At 41.9% G+C, this 20,475-nt stretch overlaps 1 protein-coding gene and 1 long non-coding RNA gene across 2 annotated transcripts in view; one reads left to right on the top strand and one right to left on the bottom strand.

Annotated features, from left to right (window-relative positions):
- Positions 1-18,234, bottom strand: part of fgd (faciogenital dysplasia) — a 30,788-nt gene extending 12,554 nt beyond the window's left edge. Inside the window, exon 1 of the mRNA XM_061303877.1 lies at positions 17,917-18,234. Within this exon, the coding sequence (XP_061159861.1) occupies positions 17,917-17,938 (22 nt within the window). The 5' untranslated portion in view covers positions 17,939-18,234. The remainder of the gene's footprint in view (positions 1-17,916) is intronic.
- On the top strand, positions 45-4,157 carry LOC133170785 (uncharacterized). The gene is made up of 2 exons (XR_009718624.1): positions 45-2,158; positions 3,512-4,157. It is a non-coding gene; the product is annotated as an uncharacterized LOC133170785 (long non-coding RNA).
- Positions 18,235-20,475: the final 2,241 nt, after the last annotated feature.

The following is a 20,475-nucleotide window of genomic DNA, read 5'->3' as shown; positions in this document are numbered from 1 at the left end:
TTGAGCAGCAAACGACGAGCTAAATGTTTGAGTTGACACGAGGATGCAGAGACACGCAGATGGTTGAGAAACAACACCGCGTGGTACAGTAGATGTTGACCGGAGACGCGGCGAGAAAAATCACACCACAATGTGAAGTGGTTCTGAAGAAGCAAATGAACTGGCAGAGAGAGGAAGTAATAGTTCAGTCTGCTTTCACTTCAGTTTGTGTCGATTTCCATACAATTAACCATTGGCATGTGTCAAATAAAAAATAATTAATAAAATTTAAAAATAAAGTAAAACACATCAGGCTAATTTCTTACTATGTTAACATTGATGAGCTATATAGTTTCAAGATAGTGGGTAGGTCAAAGAAGGTGAATGCGTTGAAGAAAAACTTCTCATAGGAAGCCTAAATCCCAAAGCTCTTATCTTGTCTGTTTCCCTTTACAAAGCAGATAAGTGAGCGGTACCAGCCACTGAGAATCAGGTCAAGAGGTGGTCTGTATTTACCTCCTGTGCCCTTGGTGCCAGCACAGAAACAAGACGGGATGGGTTGTGACACACTCACTGACCTGAGACCTTTTTCCAGCAGCATGACTCAAGGCCCCTACGACTCAGCAGCCACATGCGGCAGATGTCACGAGGACCAGTCAGACTTTACAGTAACTCGGACCATGGCGGAGACACAAGTCGACGAGCACTTTTCACCTCTGATTCAAGGCTTTCTTCGATCCATCAAGAGATGGGTTTGTAAGTGAAGCAATGCTCGGTTTTGTTCCGACTGCAGTGAAGTGGAGTAGCCCAAAGCGCTACTGGAAAAGGAGGCAGCCGCCGCACATTTGCAATTAGGGCAGACACACAAGAGAACAAGGAGGAGACTGCTCAACCGTCCCAGAAACTACTGGAGCCTAATGTAAGCCGGCTGTCAATGAAAGCTTTCATTGTACAATCTTCCATCCCAACTGGTCATTTAACACAGAATTCAGGCCTGAAGCTGTTTAGTTGGAGCCAGTTCGCCCTGTCAGACCGTTTTATTCAAAAACACACCGACATCCTACCAACTGGCTGCTGGAAAAAAATACTCCAGCTATTTCCATCGCCATGAGGGGCGAGGTCTTAACAAACACGGGTCTTCGACATGAGTCATTAGCATCCAAAGTCTGAAATAGCAAAACACATTACAATCATTAACTGTCCTAAAAAGGCTCTATTGTCATGTGGATGATAATGTTTAATCTTCTGAAGCCCAGACATACAATGTTGACGAGTTTACCATATTTTGATTGAGAGAACTGAATGATTACTACATCGGAGAACACCCGGTCAAAGGCTAAACGTGATTGCACATGAAACACACGTAAATACGTGCATGCATATAAAGTTGTCATAGCTTTGCGGTCAAAAGCCAGCTCAGCGTGTATTTCTACACAATTCTTAATATGATCTGCAAGCGCCACAGTGACCACAGAGCCGCCAAACAAAATAAGCCGACACAGTGAGAACACTTCCCAGACAACCAAACACACTTCTCATTGCCACTGAATCGCACCTTTGCTCTACCAGCAGGAAGTGGAGAGTGTTGAGCAATTCCTGCTGCGACAGCACATTTTGTATTCAATGTAAAATCAGTGTCCGATGCATTTAAGTACCGTAGACATTCTCTTTCTGGGCTGAGGGCGACTTTCAAGCTGACATGTCAAAACGGTTTGTCGTTTAAAAGGCTGTTACACTAAATTATTGTCTTGGGATGCTGCCCCTGTAATCACACAGAAATATCTCAAATCAACAGCAAGCAAATGCTAAACAGTCTTCAATGAATGATCTTCACATGAGATTTTGGACAAAGCTAGAACACCTTTTTGGATGAAACCACCTGTGCTAACTAACCACTGGTCTGCCAAATATTAAGCAATCATTTGAAAATATCTAGCTCGACCACAGTACTCATGACAATCGACTGAGAGGAAATGCCCACTGCACCACCCAGCATCTGTTCCAGGGCAGGATAGCGGTCAGGGGAGCGCCTGCGAGTCCGCTGACAGCCAAAGTGTCCCTGTGCACATGAGCCCAGCCCAGCGCAAGTCAACGTGTCGTGCCCGCATGACCCAAAAAGGGTGTCGTCGGGACTGGGCGGCTAAGGGAAGAGGAGATAAGGGCGAGGAACTGGAGAGTGGTGAGTATCGGCCTCGTCGTCATTTGTCTTTTGTTGGGACAAAAGGTCGCTATGTACTCATTGAGTCTCTTTTCACGTCATTTTGAAAATGTCACTTGGCTGCTAAAAGGCTGCATCGGCAGTCTCGGCTAATGAACGAATCTGGCTTAAATGAGGCATTCAAGTTTAAAATAATAATTTTGGAATAATAGTCTTGAATGGAGCCTGAAATTGCCAAGTCATACAAGATCCAGGGGCCCACGCCAATTAGTGCACAAGGAGAAGACTGTTATGGTGTACACTGACCAGACTAATAAAGGCTTCAATTTCCTCCCTAATGGCTCTAGTCTTTCCGCTTTCAGCAGCACCACACTATAGCACGCGTAGCCATGCTAGTGTACTCAGTCTGGAAGAGTTATACTGTCATGCTGAGTTGAGTTTTGTTAGGATTCGGGTTGACAAGGCTTTCTTATTGATGTCTCTGAGTGACACGGCGACATATTGAATTGCATTTGACGCAGGATGGCCAAAGTAGTTAGCTAGTTGCTAAGCTCATCTCTTAGCAGTCACATTGTTAACGTTGAAGGGATGAAGACAATATTTGTAAACGGATATGTGACCAAAGCTTGAGCTTTACAAATACTTCTTCTACACATGGCTCCTCTAAATGATAAGACACCAGATGAGCATGTTGTTGTTCACCACTCAAACCAAGTAGGCTACTTGTCAAATAATTCAATGAACATTTTCCGTTCAAGTGATTTATCTAACCTTTATGATCAACTAAGGCAATTGAGAACAGCTTCTCTTCTTGAAAGCCACACTTCAAGCACACAAAAAGATAAGAAGAATAAAACTGGCAACGGTCTAAAGTGCAAAACAAGAGTCACAAGGAACGGTTTTCTGTCTAGCAATTCACCATGTATGGAAGTCGTTGCAAGCATGCGTGCACAGGTACCAAGATTCAATTTTACAAGGATGTAATAAAGTTCCCCCCCTGATGGGAGTATAGCGGGAACGGACTCTCCGGACTAAGCAGGATATATTCGTTAAAACGGTCTGGAAGGTTGCGCACTTGCAGAACTGTAACAGCCATAAAAACACATTTCTCACACATGCGTGCACTCACACTGTGTCCTGCAGGAAAAACTCATTAACCATCCGGTTAGGTTACTATACCCTCCCCAGTTTCTGTCCTTTATAAGCAGGACACAAGTACAAAGACTGCAACGGGAGCGGCGGGTTTAGAAATGGGACACAATTAGAGGCCTCTCCCTCTCTATTTATGAGGGCTTATCAGATGCTAAATATGATTTCGTTTGACAGGAGATTTGTACTGTTTGGGAACGTGTGTTTGCGTGTGATTCCTTGCAGCTACTTCTGTCGGACGCCAAAGTCCCATTCAAAGACAACATACATGCTTCAATGGAGACAAGAGGGCTCCTAACACTTTCTGACTGAGTGCCCACAACAGATGAGAATGCAAAAGGCGCATGCACGCAAAGGACACACAATGCTGGGAAAAGCAGCACTTGTGCCTTCTTACTGTTCGATCGACATGTTAGAAACGCTTAACGGCGCCTGGATTCGGAGAAGATGGCTGCAAAGGATGCTGCTCTGTTACTATACATTCACTTCATTTTTAATGCCGATACCTCAACTTTTAAAGCCTCAGGAAATCCCATCGACATCTCGAAAAGGAGGACTCAAATTCAGTTGATCTAGGGTCACACTGGCCCCAAAAAAACTACAATGTTACAAGCCAACGGCGTGGCAGCCCAATGAAGCTGTGCAACTACATCCCACTTCAGTGTTGTTTGCTTTAAAGCTTGCATGTTAGTGCATTCTTCACTGTGTGTGCAGCCCGGTCCACATCACCACCGGCAACGCTGACCAAAATGGCTTCTTCCTCTTGACTCAGCCAAGTAATGAGGAGGCAAAAAAGCCACTGGAATGATGTTCATGAGCTCAAAATTACAGGGAGTGGACAAAATAATAAAAATAAACACCTTCACAATCATGCAAGTGCATTTTATTTTTTTAAAGAAAGTGAAGCTATTTCATACTGTGCTCCCACTTCCACAGACATCATATATTTAAGTAACTGTGGGTTGTGCACATCTCATCCTTTGGTTCTCCCTAAAAGTCAACCTGTCCAGTCTCCGAAAACAGTGAGGTGATACATGACGCAATACTTGTTTTACTACTTCTCAGCGGTTCGCAGACTTTGCTTTTCACACACAGCTACTGTGAGAATCTTTATCTGTCGCCTTGACAACAACACCGTCACAGAACATGAGCATAATAAATACAGTGTTTATGGAGGGATAGACTTGATTGGCCTATGGTCTATATTTGTTTAAAAGCTACAGCCTCACTTCGACCTTGTACTTGCTGTGGTGTGTGAGTGACCTTTTTGTGTTGAATAAATAATAATGTGCTCATGCTAGTATTTCAAACGTTCAGACAGAAAACATTGTGTGGTCTGTTTTTTTCAGTCGTCTTCAACCTGGTGCTTTCCGATTGCTCCGGTTCAAACGATGCCACTTTAAATAGCGCAAGAAACTCAATCCCGACAAGAACCCAGATAGTCCAAGGTCGCACTTTAATTACATCTAAATAAATCCATCTAATGGACTTGATCACGTTGAAACAGGAGAGGCCTGTCACTGCACTGATGATAGCTACAATCTGAGAGGATCAGCCCAATCTTACCAGTGAAGCTTGCTATCATGTTATGCGGCCACAGCTGCTCAGCACCGGGGTTCTACTACAAAATGTATGTCAAGCTGGCCCCGCGGAGGCTCAGCCTATTGATTTGGGTCAAAAGGTCAGCGATTAGACCGAGCAGTCATCGTCTCTAGGCAATGCCATAGCGACTGCCACACACTCCGCCTCGAGCAGAGCTCGCACAGCTGCTGCCGGTCGTCATGGAAACATTCACAGTCCCCACTCCTTCAGCAGATTCCCCGTGAAATTATAATGCGAGGCTAGAAATAGATAAGATATGACACAGTTACAGGTCGGGCGGCTCTACGAATAATACAAGGAAAATGGTCTTCCTGTTTTATTGGGACAAGGCACGACGAGGCAAAGAAAGAAATTCGTGGCACCAATCACCTTTCACACCAATTCTCAGTACACTTCACTTGAACGAGGAGTGCCAGAGGGCTCAAAGCTCAATTACCCAGTGTGGCATGGACGAAAGAGGAAATACAACCAACTGTGCCACCTAGAAATTTCCTGAAAAAAAAACAGAGCCCGAAAATAGCCCCAACGTGCATCCTTAATAAAACATGCAGACTGGCATGTATATTTCAAAGGGCGGCGGTGGGAATTATTCTGCATTCGCCCGACTGTGTGGAGCTTACACACCCAAACCAGACGCTCAGAGACATGCATTGTGTCGGGGCATAACCACCTGCCACATACAGACAGAAACAGCCATAAAGTGTCTGAGCTTAATCTAATGTTCACAACAGCGTTTGCTCACATGCAAAAAATGAAGACCGAGGGGTTAAACTCACCAGATAAATAAACTCAGAAATCTGTCTTGGATGTTTCTTCTGTAGATCCACAAGTCATCTGATGCAGGCATAAAGACCAAAACTCCAATCCAGTCCAGCCTGGATGCTTGTGTAGCCTTCACACTCAAGAGAGCATAGTGAGCTACTGCCACTTCTCCTGTGCCCTCATTGACTCACTCTAAGCACCATGCTTCCTGTCTCTCTCTCTCTCGTTCTATGTCTCCTCCTCTTTCCCCTCCTCCTAGCACCACCTCTACAAATGCACCGAGCCAGCCTAGGAAAACGTGCACTCCTGTCCTCCAGTTGGCTCTCCCCTTCCTGATCCCAGCACCATTCAAAGTAAAAGGACCAAACAATGCCTGAGCCACCGCCACTCTGAAAGGAAACCCAGGAGCAGTCCTCAATCGGCAATAATGCCTCCCAACTGTCACCATGGAAACTAATGACGGGCCCGGGCTGACGGGAGGAGGGAGGTTGAGAAGGGGGAGATGGTGATGGAGGCCAGAGTGAAGTGAGAGAAGTGCTTGAATGAAAGATGGGGGAAGTGTGTGTTTGGATCAGTGAGCACATTTGTTGCACCAGGGTGTCACGTCTGACGAATTACTTGAAACACATTTTAATAACAAGTGTATACAAAATGCAAACTTGAAAAAGTCCAAATCATTTCTTATTCATACTGTAAAAAGATACATTTCATGCTTTTTTCCTTTCTCTATGTGACCGTTCACATAAAATGAAACAAGGTTGTGTTAATTCAGTGCTTCTCAAATAGTGGGGCGCGCCCCCCTTGGGGGGCGCGGTGCTATTCCTGGGGGGGCGCGTGTGACCCTGGGGAACAGGCTTTTTTTTTGGCAGTACTAGAATAAAGTGTAATTGCGCGTTTGCTACAGCAGGGGGCAGTGGCGCTCTCATTGTTACTTCTGTCACGTTTGCGACAGTGCAACATTTTACGACTTACAAGACAATTTAGGATAGTCACGGTGGGGAGGGGGGGCGCGAATAGTTTTCTTCTTGCTAGGGGGGGCGTAACAGAAAATAATTGAGAAGCACTGTGTTAATTGGATGCTTTATAAATTACTTATGAATATTAGAGCTTGTGTGTCTGCTTGTTTCTCTTTTCAAATGGGGCCTAAATAATAAAGGTTTCTGGATCCCGGGGGGTCCTAGTGTTGGAGGAGTCTCCCCTGGGAGTACATCCGTGCGTCTGTGTGGCTCCCCCTATCAACAGAGATCACCCAGGCTGCACCGTCCCGCTACTTATGCACATATAATTACAAGCGGCCTGTTTGCTCCATGTGCCCCCCCCCCCCATTTAACTCAATAGCCCGGGTAATGTCGGGTCGAAAACAGCGGTTGCTTGGAACCTGTGTTGAACCGCTCCAGGCGAATGCCACTGGTAACCATAGCAACCGTGCTAAAAAAAAAAAAAAATCCATAATACGTTACAAGTACGTTTCACACAGGAATGTCTGCTCGGGAGCCTCTGATTGATTGCGCCCACGTTAGCATCTCTTAGCTACACCTCAAAATGAACATTATGCATACAGGGGAACAGGTGCTGCTCACCATGGCCATATCAACAGCTTCCCAAGCACCTGCTGAGGTGAAATAGTCTCACATGAAGCAAATACGTCAAATCTGTGCCACGGCCTCTCCCGGTTTAGCCTGGTCAAATAAGCAAACCCGAGTCTGTGTGGTTATCTAATGAAGCATGGTGCTCATGGCCCTTCTTTACACTGACAAGCGGAATGCAAGCTGTGCTTTAGAAAGGAATGTCCAACCTCTCACCACCGTGTTACCTCTTATGTAAGGTCGCTCACGTCGTACATTCAATTCTTTCGTACCAGACGTTTCCGAGGTTGGAATAAGAACAATGAACTCAAGGACTTGACAATGAGAAGAAAAGTCCACACCATATAAGAGCAATCAAGTCAAGAGAGAAGAAAGTCAACACTGTTCTGGCACCAAGGGTCAAGCCTTAAACAAGAGTAAACATTTTCTGCCCAACTAGATGCAATTGGAAACCAGCTCAACCATTTGAATGTAAACGGAAGCACGCTTTATAAACCAAGTCCTAAGAATGCTCATGTTCATCAAAGACAGCCTTAGAAACGGTACTCAAGATGGGTCACTTATTATCGGATTGCCGAGTGAATGACTTTGGCAAAAACTGGCTTGCTAGGCAGGCTGCCATTATGTAACCTACTTCATTTGCTTTCTACTTGTTCATAAACACAATCGTCATCCTAGTTCTTTTTTTTACAAAAGGTATGTTCTGCGTCTTTTCCAAGTATATGGCAATTAAAAAAAGTTTTTGTTGATATTCTTATTCAACAACGCTGCGACCACCATGAAAGAACATAGACAAATATCTTTTGGCTTAGTAATGTGCAGTCGAATCTCTTCTGAAGGTCTAACAGCAGCGAGACACAACATCCCATTTGAACAGGCAAGAGGTCATGCAAACTACTGTTACTATGGTTACCGACACATTCATTCTCACTGAGCAGTTTGAGATCTTTAAGATTTCTTTACGAGAGGACAAGTGTTTGCATACAGTTGACATTAAAACCACAATGTGCTTTCCGAGAGACGCCTTGGGACAATTTCATTTCAAAACACTCAGGACCTTAAAAAAAATCAGAGCCGTCTTCAATTGTACTAACAAGCCCGCTATCGCCCCTCTCTCCCATGGGAGTCAAAGCTCCTCTTTAAAGAAGCAACCATTAATATTTCACCCACCAGAGAATCCTTTAATTCATTATTAATACATGCAGCCTGGGCAAGGTCTTACAAAAAGGTTGGAACCTTGCATGAATCTACAGTCTGTCACTGGAGAATGACATTGACTAGATTTGGAAATTAAATGTGTTTATATTCCCAAATCAGCCCCATACTGGTTATAGACAAACTATTATACACTGGCGGAGCTAGGATTTTTTCCTTGGGCGTGGGGGACATGGGGTGGCCAAGCATATCTTAGGGGGTCGTCTAATGGGCTTCATGGGCTATTATCCTCACACATAGATGTGATTCCATACATGAGAAACGCCATCACAACATAAAATATTATAACTCATGTCTCAACAAAAATGTGTTGATGAAAGTAGTCAGCACGTGCATGCACATGAGCAGGCGTCCAGTAACAGTGAGCTTGGTCATCTGATGAGCTGCAGGCTCATCTCCGCCTGCAGCGCCCAGATGGCCTGTGATTACGCACGGATCAGCAAAGCTTAGTCTGTGGCGGAGGGAAATAGAAACGTGGAGAGGAGAAATAAATAGTTCCAATGAGGTGAAAGTTAGAAAGACGTTAAATGGTTTTCATTTCAAAGTGTTCAAGGTCAAAGAAACACAACAAGGCTGGCTTGCTTTGTCCAAACTCACAACCCAAGGGCAAGCGTGGACGTATTTTAGTCTACAAAATATAATAAAATTACAAAAACAAATTCATTCATAAATTCAAATAAAAAAAAAAAAAGGAACAGTCACCTGGGAGTTGTGGTCCTTTGACCATGTGTCGCCAAGAAGCAACACTAAAAAAACTAAAACGGACACTAAAGACTCTACCCCAAGTGTTTTCAAAAGTAGCAAATGTTATGTTACCATCAGAGTTCATTCAAGGTCAATAACATTCGCCAGATGTTCGCCTGTACTTCTCCTGTCGCAAGGTAATTTTGTTCAGAATTTCCGTGCTAAAAGAAAAATCACTGAAATGCGGACATTTTATGAAGATTTGCGACCTTGAACGAACCTTGACAAACTGATGGGAACGTTGCTGTCGAAAACGAATAAACGCTTAACTTAAACCCAGCAAAATAAATAAGTAAATAAATAAATAAAACTCATAAAACCTGGACAACAAAGAAAATTTAAGAAAATAAACAAACATCCAAACTAAGTTTTCCAAGGCGTAACGAGCCCTTGATTGTGAAACCGCCACATACTGAACAGCATGAGTGCGTGTTTTTCACAGGAAAGACCAAAGCAAATTAGTCAGCACCAGCCAATGAGACATGATGGATCATGCAGTACAAATCAAGTCCACCCAAAGAAGAGAGGAAGATGGCCACGCCGATTAACCCTTTTTTTTTCTTAATTATTCTATTTTAACCTCCCTTCAGGATTATATGGCACACGAAGTGCTCGTTACTGACACGGGGTCTCACTAAGAGAGAGGAGGAAAAAGCTAAAAGCCTGAAATAACTGAGGAAGATAATCCACAGCGGGACAGATAGGAAGAGGATCCATCTGTGTGGATGTAGCTCTCATCTCCTCATTAGGCTCAGGGTCTTATGACTGTCCAGTGATGAGAGCTAGCTGTGGCGGGTGCAATATGGTGTGGAGAGGGGTGGAGGGAAACTGCCAAAATTAATACGACACTCGGGATCGAGCAGCAATCTGAGATGTTAGTACGCAAGATTCTTTTCTACAGCACAACGTTCTGATGAATGAATGAAGCCAGTGAGTGATGCATGCCGCCAAAAAAGCTACACCATTATTTCATTTTTTAATATGCTGAGTAGCATTAATATCAATTTTATGTTTTTATTGATTGACTGATTTTATTGCTACACCATTTTATTTGGCTATGTAATTTTTTTCATATGCTGAGTAGTACTAATATAATAAAAAATTATTGTGAGGCCTACTCAGCTTGAATCACCTTGATATAGTTTTTGTGCTTTTCTAGAAATATCAGGTCATCCAGAATTTAAAACGTCTCGAGCCTACCTAACCACTGCTGATTGCTCATTGATGGAGCATATTCTGCTCCACAATCTCCAATTTGCTGCAGCAGTCCATTTTGATCTCCAGTCGCCTCTCAAATAAAAGTGTCTCCTTCAGTGACCGTGAGCCCCAGACTTTCAAATAAATGCAGGGGATCACCATCTCGTTTCAGAGAGTTTGCGTGATCCAGAGCAAGCAGATATGGAGATTTGGCATGCTCGTATTAATGTGAACATCGCTTTTTATATGAAACGAGATCTTTGGCTCTGCCTGAATAAACCCAGCAGAACGAAAGAAAAGACTCAGAACGCCACAGACTGATTCGCATAACAGATATTTTAAAACAGCTTTCATCCTTTCGTCAGCGTTGGGGGGGGCGTGGGGAATATATCAATGAAGATTTACTGCCCTCTGCTGGCGTAACAGCAACACTACACACAGTGGACTTTTTTTTTTTTTTTTTTTTTTTTTTTAAAGGTGATCTGTAAAAATCACATATAAAAACAAGGATTGGGGCTGTTAAAGGTGAGGAAAGCCTGACTGACGCAATAAAAAGTATAAGATGACTATATTGGTTTGATCCCAACACACGAAGCTGCTAACAAACCAATGACAGACATTCTGTCGAAAATGCATATAAGACGCAGAGAGAGTAAAAGAAAAGCCAGGGGAGAAAGCATGGAGGACTCAACACAGGCTTGTCTTTGTTAACCACAGAAAGTCACCCTGGGACAACATTTACATTTACAACATGCTTTATGGTCACATCAGGTAAGTGAATGAGGGTGTGTGATGATTAGGACACACAACAAGCGAGGAGGGTAGGAGGAGGGGGCTCTAAATTTAGCTGAAAGGATTTAAAAATAAATAAATAAAAAATAAAAAATAAGAGTATGCACGATTTAGGCCTATCTTTTGGTCATTTTCCACAGTGAGTCCTACTGACTTTTAGATGGACTTCCTACATTCCAAGCAGGAAAATAAACATCCGGACATTTGAGACAAGTACTGTATTTACTTTTTATTTTGGTGTGCTGGCAAGGACACCTCAATTCTGTGCAAAATCGTAACGCCATCATTTGATATTGAGCATACGCAATCATTACTCTGCTATTTAAATCCGTACACAAATGAAAATAAAAGTCTGGGAGTGGAAAGTTTGTAAGGTGGCCACACATGACGTGTGTGACCAGTGCTTGAATACACAATATCCCAGAGCCTGGATAAAAAAAAACAATTTTCTATCGAGCGAAATCATATGATACCATTATGAAATTAGCTGGACAACAATAAGAACTTCATTCACCAATCAATAGAAGCATCGGACATGCGTAAAAGACTCCTCCGCCTGAACAAACAAACCAGCGTCCAAAATTAAGCTCAAATGCCAATACCGCTTCCCATCTGCTACCTCACAAGTGACCTCGACCTGGACACATCCACCCCCCAGCGCCCCAAATCCCACAGCCCCCCCCAGTATACAGGAAGCCTGTTTCCACAGAGACGGACGGCTCTTCTGATGATCGGAGGAAAAACACAATGCCTTCAGTGTGCTTAAAGGAGCTGCACTCATAAAACGTGCACGCGCATTCAAACTCATGCGCACACAAAGGCAGAGAAATTGGAATGGAACATGCTTTTACTATTAGGACTGCTTTTTTTTTTCCATATGACTTTCCCAGGAAACTCCCCCTCATCTGGGAAAGGTTCAATCCAGACAGACGGACACATTGGAGACAGATATGTGAAATGAAGACAAATTGACGCATTTGATCGAGACACACTTTTGTAGCGAGCTGCTCGTATTTTCATTTCATTAAATTTCCACCAAAACTCTCAGAATGAAAAACACGCTGATGCTGTCACCAAAAGATGATATTGATTGAGACACTTTCACTCCAAGACTGGCACACGAGTCCTTTACTGAGTGACACAGCCTGTCTGTCTTCAACAGTTGGTACCATTTAGGAAAACTAGGTCACTTCCTTCTTCTGTGTGTATGTGTGAGCCTCTCCTCGACCCTCCAATAAGCTAACGAGACCTCCAGTATAAACATATTGTGCTACTCTGAGCAGAAACGTCCTCAAACCAAACAAGTCTCTTCTCCTCAATTGCTCCAACTATGCATGAGTCAAGATTCTGTGGGTGCCGAAGCGCCACGGACGCTGGAATATCTGGTGTCACACGTGATTGCTTTTTCAATACTGCAGCTTCGCCGCTATAAACTTTGAAACGATTTGTCAGACGTGTGGAAAGAGAACGCCAAAGCTGTGAAAATGAGATAGTTGCATCACGACCGCATTTGCAGTCGAGGTCACTTAAGTCCCGGAGAAACAAGAGGAAAAACATACATATGGTATCGTGTTGCTACTTTTGCACCTACCACTGCAGACGTTTCGTTTGCCAAAAATTCCTTAAGATACACTCAAGAAAACGAGTAGTAACCTCACATTTTTCTCCATTTTCACATCCTCTAAGTGCCTTTGCCTGATTAATTTCACACAGATCTAATCGGCTGGATCAGATATTTAGCTTTAGGTCATAATTTGCTGATTGTTCAATGACATCATTGACAGGATCTGCAAAATACAGTAAAACGTTCCTACAAATACAATCGCATTCATTTTAGGGACGTTTTGTGCTGCCATTGTTGCTAATTGTTTCTGCAACATAAATAGTCTGATTTTTTTTTTTTCCAATAATTTTTGCCAGAGGTTGTTGAGTTTCCCTACCCCATCTTCTATGTATTGAATAAGTATCAAATATTATTTTTCTCAACGCGTTTCAATGGCTGTACGGTTTCGGCTATTTATGGATTGGGCCGGTCCCAATCCAATGCGGTAAATAAACAAGTTGTTGGAATTCCGAATATCAAATGACGATTAACGTCTGCAGTTGATTTGATTGATGAGTCCTGTCAATACTTACTGCGGTCTGCTGACATTTTAAAAGCTCAGCGGTAGATGTAATTAAAATCCATTAAGAAATAAAACATTTTAAGACCATGCATACCATATTTACTTTTTTATCGAACACGCCATCCATCAGTTAAAGGCTCATTATCCTCGCATGACAGAGTGTGACTGGAGGGCATCGCTCTTCATTAGGAGGGAAAACCGGTTACCTCCATAACCGTACACCCAGCCCAGCCCGGCATCAAACGTTATTTAAAACGTGACTGAATAAATAATCAGGCAGGTCAACCATGTTATTGACTTGTTGTTGCTATGCAATGCAACTGGAAACAAACCTGTCACAGATTTATGTCAACCGGTGAGTCAGGAAAGAACCAGTCCAACAGGCATGATTTCCCTCTCTATCAACACATCATTAAGTACTTGGACACCTGTTAATATTGCATTATGCTTCCTGAAAGCTCTGCCGATCAACTGACTTGAGACTGCTGAGTTGCAAAAAGTACTTGATGGTATATTTGAGGCTGCAGCGGGCATACATTTTTCATTATTTATGGTAAAAAGCATTTATGATACTCGTTTGGTCATTTATTTATTCATTCATTCATTCATTCATTCATTCATTACTTCATTCATTATCTGCCTGTTAATATTGCATACTTCAATTATGGTTACAGTAGGGCTGTCACGAACGAATATTTTTAGAATCGATTAATCGGATAAAATTGTATTTTACGTGAAAACAAAATTTCAAATTTACTGTATAACCAATTATTGTTATTTGCTATTGTTTAGTTATGTTTTTTTTTTTTAAAAAAACTTTCAATTAAACGATTCATGAAGAAGAGGACAAAAAATTAAAAACATTCTCTTAACGATTACCTGATTAATAAAAATGAATGATTGATTAATTTAATAATTGATTAGTTGTTGATTCATCGATGAATTGTTGACACCTCTAAATTTCAGGATATTTATTTTTGACCTTGTACATATTTGTATCGCCATAAATCATTTGTTGCATTAAATTACAAGATATCTTTTCCTGGGCGGCACCTTGAGTATCCCTTAAAACACCTCTCAATGTAATGCACTAAATTGTATTTTTTTTTTGTCTGTACCATGTACTAATAGTTTTTAAGACCTGATTGATGGCCAGTACTTTCAGAAGTAGTCAAGTCTAATAACCCGTAAATCAGATTTGTGGTTGATGTACCTTGAGAAAACGTAGAGTCAGAGTCATTTACCACTTGAACAACTTTTAACACACTTTGACAACTCACCAAATTGGGTCAAGAACCTCAGATGGGAACACATCCAAATCAATCAGAACGATAAAGAAAAATGTCCAGTCAGAGAAATGAGCCACCACAATGTAGGGCACTTTTCCCACATACACACTTGCAATAGCTACAGTGGCGCCTTGACTTTGCAGCAGCAGCAGCAGCAGCCGCAGCAACATCCACACATGACCACCATTAGGAAAATCAATGTGACACTCAGGCAAGCGTGGAAAGCGCCTTAAGATTCTAGATGGCCTGGAAAGTGACTCATGCTGTCTCATTCATGTACCGTGATTGACAGACAGATAGCCAAGTGATGAGTGTGAGTGCACACTACAATAGAAAGACCTCTTTATTTATATAGCGCTTTCACAACAGCTTTCGCCCGTAACAAAGGGCTTTACAAAAACATAAAAAAAAACAGAAATGATCACGTAAAACATTGGCAATAATACAAACCCAGCGTGTGAGTTGTCTGCTACAGCTTAAGTCTGAATAGTAAACAATTAGCGGCCATTGACGAACAGAGAGACAAAAAGAGGGTTCAGTTTTCCTGTCCCGTATAGATTTGCTTCAACTTGTGATCGGTTCAAAATTGGTCTTGATGACAGTTACGTTCAGTGGTGAAATGTAAAAATAGATGATCGGAGTCTCATATCATGTGGAGCTAGCGATTATCAAGATATCATCAAGCATCTGACTAGATTCCAATGTGTAATTAATTTAAATGGAATGAAAGCGCAAGACACAGTTAGTAGTGAGAAAAATCTCAACATACGTATATTCAATGTGACTGTTTTCTGTTTTATTGATTTACTGATGTCCTAAAAAAAACATAAGATTATTAAAACAAAAACAAAAAAGCAAACTGTACAGTATGTCAAGCTTGGGGGAAATGAAATAAAGAAAAGTAGTTCAGCTTGTCATTATTTCCACACTCATTTCAGGCTCCATGAACCTGCCAGGAGTGAGAGCAATACCGTTTGAAAGCAAAGTGCACCCTAGCAGTTTAGCTCCGGAGTTCCCGAGATAATCTATGACCGTATCGCTATAATTGAGATCAACCTTCAAGGGCAAAGCGGTTTGTCCGTTACATCCAAAACAGGCTCGTCGGATCAACAGGCGAAAGTCCGGTCGCTCATCCGTGAGGATTTAAATTCAAGAACTAGAGGGCCACGGTTCAAATTCTGACAAATGTGAAAATGGCTCAATATTGGAGAGATGCTAGTCCGCTTTCTGGCTACTGTTGAGGTGCCCTTGAGCAAGGCATTAGCCCCACAATGTCAATGGCAACGACTTTTGACATCAAGGGCCATGTGCAATGATTCTCATTTGTTAAACCTCACACGCCTCCACACTGGTGAGGTTAATCCGCTGTTTCTACCTTGAAAAATCACACACACACACACACACACACACACACACACACACACACACACCCCTCACCCCCATCCCAAGCAGTATATTACACGCAGAACCGCAGGCACTGTTAAGGGGAGAAAGTTTGGATTACTTTAAATACTAAAAAAGAATGCAGTATTGAATTTACAGCAATGAAGTGGTTGGGGCTCTAAGTAATAATTTTTGACGTAACTTGAAAATCCTTGGCGGTGTCCCAGCATAGTACAGCAAGCTGACAAAAAAAAAAAAAAAAAAAAAAAAAGATGGAACAAGAGATTCAGGGTCGACAATATTCTCACCGTCCTGTTCATTTTCCTCTCGCTCAGTGTTTATCTCCCAAAGAGAGATGTTTACATTGGCTTGGTTAAACACAGACAGGCTCGCATAGCTTTTGTTAATAATAAATAACTTAAAGAGCAAGCCGGGACATCTATGCTGGAGGAGCTCGCTGCTTAGTAAGAACCACCATTGTGATGCATAAACTGGGGGTTGAAGTTGGGTGGTACAGACAGCCCCGAGTCGGTGAAAAATCTAACATCAAATATTTGCAAAAAGTTTAAACAGATATGCATTCGCTTAGAAATACAATCAATACATTGGTCGTCGACTCGTCATCAATCATTCAATTTATATATATATATATATATATATATATATATATATATATATATATATATATATATATATATATATATATATATATATATATATATATATATATATATACCGTATTTTCCGGCCTATAAGGCGCACCGGACTATAAGGTGCACCTTCAATGAATGGCCCATTTTAAAACTTTATCCATATATAAGGCGCACCGGACTATAAGGCGCACCATTAATGCATCATGTCAGATTTTTAATCCAAATCAAATCATTCTCCATTTTATCTTTTCTAGTTCAACTTCAGACGGAACAAATTACTTTATAATCATAAAATAATGATCCATAGTCTTTTTGAGTCATGATTCATAGTCTTCAGCGGGCCACTTATGATTGATTTCATGACACAATGCTTTGGGCCAGTTTAAATTTAGGAATTTGGTCCATATATAAGGCGCACCGGACTATAAGGCGCACTGTTGGTTTTTGAGAAAATTTTAGGTTTTTAGGTGCGCCTTATAGGGCGGAAAATACGGTGTATATATATATATATATATATATATATATATATATATATATATATATATATATATATATATATATATATATATATATATATATATATATATATGACATCAACTCAAAATTCATCATGTGACATGGCGCCCATGTCACATAGATCACAGCCATACACGGCAATGCAAATTGTAAAGTCTTTTGAATGTTTTCACTTCAAGCTGTAAATACTGGATTTCCCCTTTCCTATATATTGTACATTTGCTAAACGTAGCGTGTTTGCCATCATGGTTGACTATGCAGGAACTGATTGTGATTTTGCAAAGAAACAGTAGTTACTTAGTTGCTAGTATTAGTCTGACGCGTGTTACCAGCCACATTGGTCACGACCTCAACTACGCGACTACATTTGGAACGGAAGTAGTGACCCCTGCTTTGTGACACTTCCTCTAGGCATCCTCCAACCCCATGACACACATCAATGCAGAGTAAGCCCTGATGCATGAATGACTCCACTTTTAAACACCGCTATCAGCAAGCAAAATTCAGCCCAAATGTGCTCCAAAATGTTTTGTCATATCAGCTCTCCGGCATCAACGACTGGATTACGATGTGCAGTCGATAAAAGCCCGCAGCTGTCCCGCTGACAGCTGGTAACAACAACACAAACACCCCACTCCCCCCAACCACCCTCCAAAAAAAGCGTTTCAGAGCGTGTAACAGGAGCCGCGAGACTGAATGAGAATGAAAACTTTGGAGAAGGGGCTTTTCAACACCAATGCGCATTTGCAAGATTCGGTTACTTACCAGTTGCTGAAAGTCCCTGCATCTTGGAGAAAGTTGTTCGCCGATCGTATCCTTTCCGAGGAGAAAGTGGAGCGTCCAACTCGGACAAGCGTCTCGTCTTCACGGACCCCTCCTCGTATTCCTGTTGCCGATTCAAAAATAAATATTAATAATAAAATAAAAACGCTCCACACGCTATGGACCCGTCATGACTCCCGAGTTGATAAAAGAGATTTTAACCGGGTCATCGTGTTTATTTTTTTCTGTAAAAACGCCGTGGTCCTGCGTGGCTCCTTCCTCCTCCTTCTCTACATAAAGACTCTGCCCTATCCTCCCTTCTGCTGGAAAAATGAAAATGCGCGCAACCGGCGCCAAGCGCGCTCACGCCAAAACCCATTCATCGAGTTCGACTTGGAAGTTTTGTATCAAGTCCCACAAAACACCCTGACAAAATTATAGTCTAGTGTGTGTACTGTTTTTGTATATATATACTTCAAGGGTGATCTTAAAATTCCAATATTCACTTACCTGAACTCATGTAATGTTCAGCACTCAGCAACAATGATTCCAACCCCCATAAAATTGTGAGAAAACCTATTTTCCATTCAGAATCAGCAATTTACAGTAAAAATGAATAAAAATAACCCCACAAATGTGATACTTTGAATTTTGCAAAAGTGCGTACTCATATAGGCCAATATTGAGCACTCACTGTACATTAGAAAAGTGAAATATGGATTAATGACAGATGATGTTGGTGAGCCTGGTGGTGCGGGAGCGCAGGCTCCCAAGAGGGCAGAAGATCGAACAAAGAGTGAGCGGGGTGACTCGCATCACTCACAATCGCGGTCACATTGCGGGTGAGATGGGAGGTGTAAATGTCCTTCAAGGAGGGGAGTGAAGCACCAATAATCTTACCAGCCGTGTTCACTATGCGCTGCAGGGCCTTCAAGTTGTAGTCAGTGCAGCTGCCACCCCAAACAGCAAACAGCCATTTCTGAGGAAAATCATGAATGGTTACAGGCTCCATGCGTGCCTTGTGCTGCTTTCCAATCATTTGATCGAGTCATTGCCTTTATGAGTCATAAACAAGTGACAGTATAGGCCATGCACATCATAGGATAAATGGAAAATAGTTTGCGTACTATTCAGTTCAGTGCCAATTTGATGATGACCATAATGAGCTGCATACAAAATAAGGCGCTCACCAGTGGATTATAAAACCATAAATGAAGATTAAATAGATTTATTTTTTAAACTTTTAGGTTTATTTCCAAAGGAAAAATTAGAACCTAATAGTTATCTACTCCTGAACAACAGACCTCTTAAGACAGAATCTTGTGTCTTTAAGAAAATGTGAATGACATGAAGGCCCAGTCGGAGCCATTTAGTGACACTGATACTCTAATTGGCAAGCCATGACTCCCATTTTTGCAAACTCAAGAGTACAGTTGTGAATGAACTCCAGTTGTGTCTCTGTGAAGTCTGAAAAACTCAGTTCTGTGTGTCTAAAAGGTTGACAAGTAAGAGCAAGTCATATGTTCAAGTCACAAGCAAGTCTCAAGTCGTAACCTTCATGTCTCAAGCAAGTGCCAAGTTACTGCGGAAATAGAAGACCAACGTGTAACATTCGATCAAGAGCTGCTCCTTTGCTGTTATCTTGTAATCAAAGCCATAAAGTGACAGACACAAAGGCAAACAAAGAAGTTTCATTTGGTTCACTCCAAAATGTAAGCTAAGCTAACTAGCATATCTTCACAGTTCAGCCTGCTTACAGGTAAATGTGGGAGGTTTTCTGTTATTTTCAAATTACCTTGGATGTTGGATTTGTCGTTTTACTGGTTTCATCAAAAGATAAATCCTTGAATCCCAATGTATTCATCTTTGTAGCTTCTACCTCATAGAAATGGATTTTCAAATGTAAACAGAATGACTCGTCAATTCATGGTCGTAATAAAACTGCAAGTCATAAACTCAGCGCCTCGAGTCAACTTGAGTCCAAGTCATATGACTCAAGTCCCCAACCACTGATGACATTTATCATCATGATGATTTACAGCAAGTCAACCGAGGCCATACAAACAGTCCCTGTGAGATATAACACCCCCCCCCCCCCCCCCCCATTGCCTTGAGGGGACCCTCTATACTAAAATCTACAGGCAAGAGACGGAGCTAACTACATTTAAGGCAATCAAACCTGTGCAAACCCCACAACTGATGGGCAGGTTGTTTTTCCACACTTCAAATCCTTTATAATGCTAATCATCACCCACACTGATTTGATACGCTTGTCAGGATTGTTTCTCATTGAGAGGTGTGAAGAAGCCTCCTACTGTTAGAATCAAATTCAGCACTACTGTGGGGGGTTTGGTTTGTAATGAACAGTAACAGTGGTAAATGTACCGCAAACATCTTTAACAATTATGGTTTACTGCATAGATAGTTTATTTTTTGTGGCTTGTTGTGTCAAGTCATCATCTTCGAAGTGACTGCACAGTCAAATATGTGCAGCGGAGATAAAACTCAAGTGAGTCGGCGTTGAATCACATCATGAGGCCAAGCTCAAAGCCCCATTTGCTT

Source organism: Syngnathus typhle, linkage group LG2 (assembly GCF_033458585.1).
Source record: "Syngnathus typhle isolate RoL2023-S1 ecotype Sweden linkage group LG2, RoL_Styp_1.0, whole genome shotgun sequence".
NCBI classification, from domain to species: domain Eukaryota; kingdom Metazoa; phylum Chordata; class Actinopteri; order Syngnathiformes; family Syngnathidae; genus Syngnathus; species Syngnathus typhle.
This window is presented reverse-complemented; position numbering and strand designations above follow the sequence as displayed.